The following is an 8,784-nucleotide window of genomic DNA, read 5'->3' on the forward strand; positions in this document are numbered from 1 at the left end:
TATTGATTCTGGACAATGTCAAATTCAAGTGCAAGTGTAGGTAAGGAAATCGTGAGAGTACTTTCAAACTTTTAAATAATTTAATTTTAAATAATTTTTATTGTACATATAGAAACAGTTACAACGGTAGAATAAGACTTTTTTGTAATATCTGCGTATGCATTATTTTTATATTATATATATATATATATATATATATATATATATATAATATAATATATTAAATTATCATCGTAATTTGTATTATTATACTTAAATGACCACACGACACTTAATTAGATTCGCAGCTGATGTGATCACGCTCGCTCAAAAGATGTAGGGGGTCCCACTCATGTTTCAGTCTTTTGCACGAATATGGTAAGACGTACATCTAAACACTCTAGCATACTCTCCTAGAAGTTCTTTTAGTTCATCACCGTAGCTTTGTGATTCACTTGTATTTATGCTTTTAAATTTCTTTTTTTTTAATCTTTTTTTACTTTCACAGGCTCTCACACTCACTCTCTGCTTTTACTCTCTCCCTTTTTCTCTCTTTTAACTATTTTCTCTTCCTCTCGGATGCGCGATAAAATGAGACTGTATGCACGTCCAGCCGGGAAAAATGTATCGTTTCGTGCCCTTGTCTATCCCGTTTTCCAACTTGAATCGGCTCGCTCTCATCGGGAAACAAAAAATATTCACACAATTCTGCCTGGTTTATAATATGTGTGTATATATACTGTTTGGGAGATTCAATCGAGAACAATTTTGAAAAACTATGCACTGACTTAAAAAAAAACTTGTTTAAAACTGCTGCTATATTCTATTGTACAACAGTTATATATAATTATATATGTAAGCATCCATGAACACATACGGCTATATACAATTATATATAATTGCTCCTTTCAAGCATTCTTGCAAACACCCCCACTCTTACTTGCACAGATGATATACATATGAGTTGGCAATAATTATTTTCTTATATTCTGATCTACTTTTTTCTTTTCTTCAGCGAAAACACGCGCACGCACGAATATAAAATTTAGTAGGTTCACAGTTTCGACACAAGACCTCAGGCAAGTTTTCGACGATTGAGATATGATATCATTTATTTTCTTCACTATATGAATTCAAGTATGAATGAACAGGCTGATTAAACGAAAAAATATAGTTGCGACGTAATACACCGTTTACTCTTTATTAATAATAATATAACGATAAATATCCCGATACAACAATCCAAGATTTAAAAGGAAAAACCTAGCGATTATAAAGAATATGCTTACAATTGAGCGAAAACAATGTATATAGTATCGCAAATGTGGGCATGAACGTAAAAATGAAATATATAAGTATAAAAACAATATGGCCTCTGCAATCCGTATTCACGAAATAATAATTGAAAATTATTTATACAAAACAATCCTCTAACAAATTATGTACGTACGGATTTGTTACTGGCAATAATTCAAAATATTGCAAACGAAAACGTGCACATATCATAATGCAATAATTCAATCGCGTTTTACCCACGACTATGAAACATTGTAATAAAAGAAATAAATTTTTAAAACAAAACCGGCTAAATAATGTTTACAGACTTATAAATTCATCGTAATTTGACATGCTTAACATTTAAAGTATAAATTATGCCATAACAATCAAAATTCCAAAAACAAAACAAAACAAAAAATGTATATAGCATTGCACTGATATTTTTTTCAATGATTCGATGAATAAGAAATATAAACGATAAAATAAATAACTCAAGCTCTTGAAATGATTACAATCAACAAGTGTGATGAACTCAAATAAGAACAAAATGTTTTGAAAAAAAAGTTACTTAATTCTGATGCGAATGAATGTCGAAGATGTTTTAATTATTAACATTTAAGTAAGATTGATTTTATAGCTGGATTAACAGTTTCCTTCAAAAAGTTTTTCCCCAAGCTTTTAAAAGTGCTTTACATTGGAAAGTTTGAGAAAACATTTTTTTGTTCAATGCGTATAGGGTGTCGTAAAATCAAGGTCGACTATGTAAACTATTTTCATTGATTAGTTGTCTTTATCCCCAGCAAATTTTGTTAAATTTTTTTCGGCACTTACATCATTGCGTCATAAAGTTTCACACCGTTTTCTCGATTTTTGTTCTTTATAAACAAGTTTATAAATCAACAGATCAAATATGTTATGACTATCTCACAAAACTTAGAAGCATTCTTTTGTTTTTAATAATTAAACTGATTATGTACGTGCAGCAATGCGATATATACGGCGATAACTTTAGCACCAATGAGTATAGAAAATAATCGTCTTTTGAAATTGTGTTGCGAATCAATGACAACATTAATTTATTCACTTTCCTTGCAGGCACGTGATACGAGACAGGCGAAAACCTAAAACTTTGCGCGTAGTTTTCCGACAACTCTGTCGCATTTAGCTCTTACATATTTGTTATTTGCATTACTTTTTTTGAGTCGATCAAGAAGAGTCGTCGACGATTTTACAAAAAATGTGTATGCCCTGCAACGCTCTCATTAACTTTTACTTTTTTTATATATATATATATGTATAAATTACAATACAAGTGTATTCTCGCAGGTAACAATAAGTTAAGGTACATAAGGGCTGTAACGAAACCCTGACTCGGTGACTGATTCGAGCAGAGAGTGCTTAAAGATTAATTGTATAATGTTTTTTGTTTTGTTTTTAGCGAGAGTGCCTAGCATATAAAGGGACAAGAAGAGATTGTTATACATATATAAATAATGACAATTAACGCTATCGAAGTAAAGTCGTAGTGGTGGTATTATAATATATTTCATATATATAATATAATATATTCTCATAAAAATGAATTCATTGATATTCATGAAAGATGACAATCACTTGCTTTTTATTTACTTTTTATCATTTTATAACTCTTCTCGTCCTATTATTTAAATAGATCTGCTTTTCACTTATACATACAAGTAAGGATTGGGCATTATCATAAAACTTATTGGCTTGATTAAGCAGATCAATTGACTTTCTTTTACAATTGAATATCTGCTTTAACACAGCATTTTCTTGGATTGCACACTTGATAGCAGTCAAACATTTGTTTTATTTAAAAATATTGCACATATCGTTATCGTTAGCTTTTAAAAGTTGCGAGTAGAAAAATAAGGCAGTTGGCAAGAAAAATATATGATTTAAAGGCAAGTACAGTTAAAAATCGACAAAGTATAAAAAATCAAGGATTGTTAATGATAGAAATGTTAAAAAAGGGGAAAGTTGATATTTTATGATAACACCCAATCAAATTATCGCGCTTATTAGTACTTAAATTTTTACACGCTTTTAAGAGCTTTGATTAATTAAACATCAACCACCATCTTCTTATGAATGTCAGTATTGCCGACAACCTAAAATGAAAAATATTAAATTCAATGATTTTGAATGTCTAGGATTTAGTTAATTAATGTATTGAATTGAATTGTTTTCCGAATTTTTGTTTAACTACTTCTAATAGTGCATTTAAATAATTTATTTATGAAAACTCTATTATACCCTTTGCAATGGAAAATAAATATGGAAACTCACCGAACAGAATTCCTCGAAACTAATTTTTCCATCCTCATCTTTATCAGCAAAAAGTATTGTTTTGTCAACTATCTGCTGTAATTGAGTATCCTTTAAATTGTTTCCCACCATCATCTTTAGCACTTGGAACAATTCCCCATTGCTTATAAAACCATCATTGTCCATATCGTAGATTCTAAACGCGAACCGAAGCTTGCTTTCTTTATCACCCTGCTTGAAAACAGAAAATTGTATTGCACATCAAAAGAAATTATCAGTATTATCTCAAGGTATGGATGATTATTGGATCTACAAAAGGTTTTGCTTTCACACCTTCACACTAAATTGAGATACTCCTTGAATAAATTCCTTAAAATCTACTTCTCCATTACCATCAGCATCAAAAATATCTATTACACGTTGGACAAGTGGATTTTGCTGCAGCTCAGGCAAAGACATAAATTCGTCAATGCTCAAAGCCCCACTATTGTCAAGATCCAGTTTCCTGAACCTTTTACCCAGCCTTCGAATTTCATCTGCATCAACTGTAGGCAAGAATGTCACAGATTAACAATATTTAACATAGAAAAATTAACAATGCTGTAATCGATGATTTCATTCTCAACTACAAAATTTTCAAGATGACTGAAATCGTTAAAATTTTCATTTTGTTTAGCACAATCTAGTGTCAGTGAACTTGGATCGATCAAATCAAGCAAAAACAAGGCGTGTTAAGAGAAAGTTTGCACTGTAAACATAACAAATTCTGGTAAAGCTAAGAATGTTGAGGCCAATCTTTGCAAGTTAAAATAGTAAATTCATGCCAAACTTTCAGTGACATTGTTTGAGCTCGTTGAGCCAGAGCTTTAGAAACCCTAATGCCAATAAAAACCCCTTGCTCCACCCCCAAAAACTGACTGCAAACTCAGAAAAGCAGTACAGCTCCACAGAGCTTTCCAAGCGTGAATTGGCAGCAAGCCTCTGCATTTTCTCGTCTTTGGAAAGCTCTTCCGTGTCATCAAGGTTACGCGATAGGAGTGTCTCTTTCTCTCCTCAGCGCGCTTCAGGCATTAGGTATACAACGAGAGAAAATAGCGACTCACAGTTCGAGCACAGCTCCATGGGCAGCGAGCTCTCGTTTCCCTAAAAAAAACAAACAAACAAACAAGTAGTCCTCAGGACATAGGCATATATATATATATATATATATATATATATATATATAAATGCACAAGACGCTCATCGCGCGCAAAAGAACGAGAGAGAGAAGGAAAAAAGGGAGGGCGACGCATCATCCCATCCACACAGCATTGATTTCTTCGCGCGCGTCCGCCCGTTTTTCTCTCATTCTCGCGCACGACACGACATCCCGGACGGGACGGATAGACTCACCATCGCGGCTAATCCTGGGCTGTTGATCTGCTGGGATCGACGACGGATGCAAGTTGCACTGGACGAGGACGACGGATCGAATTGATATGAAAACGACGAGGCAGCAGTAGCAGCAGTACCAGCGACTAGGGCGCAGGTGTATGGGTGTATATATAGCTATTGCTCTCTCCTCTCTCTCTCTCTCTCTCACTCTCTCTGGCTATACTGCTCCGCTCTGGCTGACTGACTCTTTTTTACGTGTATACCTATAAGTATACTTCAGTACCTCACTATGCGCTGCTCTCCGTTTTCGTTCGACTCGCCTCTCGCTCTGCTGCGTTCGTTCTATACCTATAATTATGCGCGAACGGCCCCGAAAATGTCTCGCCCGCGCGCGCGGCTATATCTATACTTATACTATACACACTTGTATACAATATACGAATAGACACACATCAGACACTGTCTGATGTAGTGATACACCTATATTGGCCTGGGGGATAACCTCGCGCCTGCGCAAGCGACTATAGGTCACATGTACCTATTTATTTTTATATGTGTGTATATATATATATACATACATACATACATACAGCTGAACGTGCGGACCAGTTTTCGAAGCGCGGTTCCTTTCGAAGTGATGCTTATGAAGGTAAGTATTTTATATTTTTATTACTCCGCTTTTCTATTTCGAAAACGATAAAAAATTTGTCTTATTTGCTATCACTATAAATTTTACACTTTGTTAGGCTTATTGAAGAACCAAAATAGATGAATTTTAATTAAATTGTTCTTTTAATAATTTCCATAAATTAAAATTGTTTCGTTTATATTACTGAAATAATAAATAATTATCACGAAAATCGGCATTCAAAGCTCATCAATGTTTTTCATCCACATATAGAATACTTAGAAAAAAGGAGAAATAAATAACGGTATTTTATATAAATCAACAATTACTTTTATTTTCATTTCATTGTTTGGATTTATGTTTATTGCGTTTGTGCATTCGTGCTTATAATTTTTAATTAATATTTACATGCATATTATGCATACAATTTTATGTGCATACATTTTTTTTATGTATAACAATAACGATCTTAAATTCTGCATTACAAAATTTTATAACAAATATAGTGTAAAATATATTTTTTTATACATTTTCATTTCTTTTTCTATAATTTTTTAACTGCTACCAAAATAGCTTTGTACAGCCTGATGTATAAATAAGTGACAAAATTCACATATACATCCTTGTGAAGCCTGCATAAACAACTGCTGGTTTTTTCTCAAAAAATAAAGTACTTATGTAAAAAAATGTATCACCTCTCTTCATGTGTACATACTATATCCAAAAAATATTTTATAAATCAAAAATCACAAAATAGAAGTAAATAAAAAATATAAATAAATCTGACAAACAGTTCACTATATGTACATCAGTGTAAATTTCTTACTTCATCACATCGATTTTTAGTAATGAATTTGCTTAATAACTCTAATAATTAATAAAGGTATTATGATTGCACATGTTAAATACTATCTAATTTTTATCAATTCCCTTGTCTATATTCATACTAGTATACCATAATTGATCTTTATAATTTGTAAATCATGCATTAATCCATAGAGAAGATAATTTTCATAGCTTAATTAGAGAGATTTGATAAAAATTACACAAAGTATTTGATAAAACTAAAATTAACACTACTATTATTTTACCAAAGTAGCTTGACTTTGGTATTGAAGCTTAATTAAATTGCACATGGTTTATCTGTCTTTTTTGTGATTGTTAATTATAAGATCACATAAATTATTTTGACTGCTTAATTCTAAATTTTTCTTGTGACCTACATGCAGCAGAGATACAAATGACAGACCAGCACTTAACGATGCAACATTTGATTTAGACAAAACTTTAGGTAATTGCAAATATACTTCACTAAATTCTGTAGGCTTACTATTTTCATTTTCGTCTTCTATTTTTTGCAAAATTTCTTCAGTAGCTTTGTTAATTTTATGCATGTCTATCTTTTTTGCTTTTTGGGAGTAAGGTATAAAGACTTTCGGAATCAATGATGGTAAGGTGACTAGATTATTACCCATAAAGGCTTCTTGACTAGCTGGTATTAATACATCATTATTGTCTTGAAGATGCTGAGTATGATCATGTTCTCCATTGTCATCTGCATCAAAGTCAATGTCATCATCATACAATTTAGATAAATCTAGACTCTTACTGAGATCAAAATTTTCTTGAGCCCTTATTGCATCATCATTTTGTTCATCTGTTAAACCAGTTTCTAATGATTTTTTTGGTTCTCCTGATTTGAGGAAATAATCGTAAAAACGTTTGCTATCATGATCTGTTTCATTTAATGGATTTTCATTTTTTTCTTCTGACCATTTTGAAGTATTCATTACAGATCTGTTTCTTGTAATGTATTTCCTTGTACATGCTTCTTCTTTTAACTTTCTAGAATATGACAAAGAAATTTCCTTTTTCCTTTTTTTGACTGCATGTTTACATACTCCATTGGCATTTTTGTTGAACTTCACTTTCCAATGCGATGGTCCAGCCCAATCAATTTTATGATTGAGTTCCATGTAAGAATATTCATAGTTGACATTTGAATTTGGATTGTTTGCAATGATATCTTGGAAGTCGACTATGTTTTCACCATCTTGGACAGTTTGTGCTAATCTATCAGCGCTTTCAGCTAAATCCCGGCAGTCCATGACATTATTATTTCCATCGTCATCAGAGATTGGATCATCAAGATTGAAATGAAATTCACCATTCTCATCTTCATCCATGGGGTTTGATGACTCTTGATCAACTTCCAGTTCATCATCGGGTAACCACCCAAGGAATTTAAAATCTGCATAAGATGGACACAAATGATCTGTGGAAAAATCATTTGTAAGAATGGTCAATGCTTTGGTAATATTGCACTTATCTGATGGCACTCTGTCAAGAAGAACATCCTTGTACAAATTCAAAGCAATACCTTGGTCAGCATGCTGTGGAAGACTAGCTTGAAAGAGCATGTCAGAAGTCTGTACATCACTTTGGAAGTTCATCAGACTCAGCGGATTATAAGTATCTAAATTACCTTTCAACAATTCGACTGAGGAAAAAATGTGATAATTTTTTCTCCTCCTCTTCCTCTGGCGCTGGTTATTTTCATTTTCATCGTTATTGTTATCATCGTGTCTACGCTTCTCTCCCCTGCCTCCATAACCCACGACTTTCAGCAAGTCCGAGTGCACCTTGTCAACTCTGTAGCCATATATCTTACCACTGGCATCTAGGCAAGCACTGGCCATTTGTAAATTGGTCAGCTCGTCATCCTGCTTGATCAGTGAATAGCTCAGGAAGTCTATCATGTTTAGCTGGAAAGCGTTTTTCTCGCTGATCTTGTTCTCAGCGCTAAGCTTGAGGCACTGGATGATTTGATTGTGTAGTTCATGGCTCGACAAGTTCGGCAACTTGGAGAAATTGAGCGAAGATTCGGCACTCCAGGTGATCTTCGACGAGGAATTCCGCTCCCTCCGGGCCAGCCTTTCCGCTTCGTCGTCGTTTTCCCCCAGCTCGTGGATGTCTCTCGCGGGCGGATCTTCCATTTTCCCATGAGACCACTTTCTTGTCTTATCACTGGTATGTTACCCAATGCACGCGGTGCACCTGTGTATTTATCAAAAGACGCGCACACGCCGGCTAGCCCGAAAAAGAAAGAGGATTAAAGTTTAAATCGCACTGGATCTGTTGCTATCATCGTCGATCGGCTGCCGATTGGCCGATCTCGTCCAGCTAAAAGACAGCTGATTCGTCGCTTTGCGCGCGACAGTCGTTTGAAAACACAT

At 33.7% G+C, this 8,784-nt stretch overlaps 2 protein-coding genes across 6 annotated transcripts; both read right to left on the minus strand.

Moving 5' to 3' along the window:
* Nucleotides 1-532: 532 nt before the first annotated feature.
* Nucleotides 533-6,541, minus strand: LOC100121135 (calcineurin subunit B type 2). Of its 4 annotated transcripts, none has more exons than XM_001604671.6 (5): nt 4,939-6,541; nt 4,650-4,689; nt 3,880-4,091; nt 3,568-3,777; nt 533-3,389 (listed from the first exon to the last, which is right to left on the minus strand). In XM_001604671.6, exons 1-5 carry the CDS (start codon nt 4,939-4,941, stop codon nt 3,342-3,344), a joined length of 513 nt encoding a protein of 170 aa, XP_001604721.2. In that variant the 5' UTR covers nt 4,942-6,541; the 3' UTR covers nt 533-3,341. The 4 variants fall into 4 exon arrangements, with proteins under 4 accessions (XP_001604721.2, XP_016840725.1, XP_032454867.1 ...); XM_016985236.3 differs by having other exon boundaries at nt 3,568-3,780; XM_032598976.1 differs by having other exon boundaries at nt 5,204-5,679.
* LOC100678499 (condensin complex subunit 2) lies at nt 5,856-8,774 on the minus strand. 2 transcript variants are annotated; one of them, XM_008213635.4, is made up of 2 exons: nt 8,034-8,774; nt 5,856-7,823 (listed from the first exon to the last, which is right to left on the minus strand). In XM_008213635.4, exons 1-2 carry the CDS (start codon nt 8,542-8,544, stop codon nt 6,688-6,690), a joined length of 1,647 nt encoding a protein of 548 aa, XP_008211857.1. In that variant the 5' UTR covers nt 8,545-8,774; the 3' UTR covers nt 5,856-6,687. The 2 variants fall into 2 exon arrangements, with proteins under 2 accessions (XP_008211857.1, XP_008211856.1); XM_008213634.4 differs by having other exon boundaries at nt 7,929-8,774.
* Nucleotides 8,775-8,784: the final 10 nt, after the last annotated feature.

This window comes from Nasonia vitripennis, chromosome 4, assembly GCF_009193385.2.
Source record: "Nasonia vitripennis strain AsymCx chromosome 4, Nvit_psr_1.1, whole genome shotgun sequence".
Lineage (NCBI taxonomy): Eukaryota > Metazoa > Arthropoda > Insecta > Hymenoptera > Pteromalidae > Nasonia > Nasonia vitripennis.

Excerpts from the sequence above, each read along its gene's own strand:
- LOC100121135 (XM_016985236.3), bottom strand. Across the intron at positions 4,092-4,649 it reads CATGGAGCTGTGCTCGAACT|TTGATGCAGATGAAATTCGA; the intron begins GTGAGTCGCTAT and ends TCTTGCCTACAG. Across the intron at positions 3,390-3,567 it reads GTTTCGAGGAATTCTGTTCG|GTTGTCGGCAATACTGACAT; the intron begins GTGAGTTTCCAT and ends TTTTCATTTTAG.
- LOC100678499 (XM_008213634.4), bottom strand. The coding sequence starts at position 8,544 with ATGGAAGATCCGCCCGCGAGAGACATCCACGAGCTGGGGGAAAACGAC. Across the intron at positions 7,824-7,928 it reads TCCACAGCATGCTGACCAAG|ATCATTTGTGTCCATCTTAT; the intron begins GTATTGCTTTGA and ends ATTTTTCCACAG.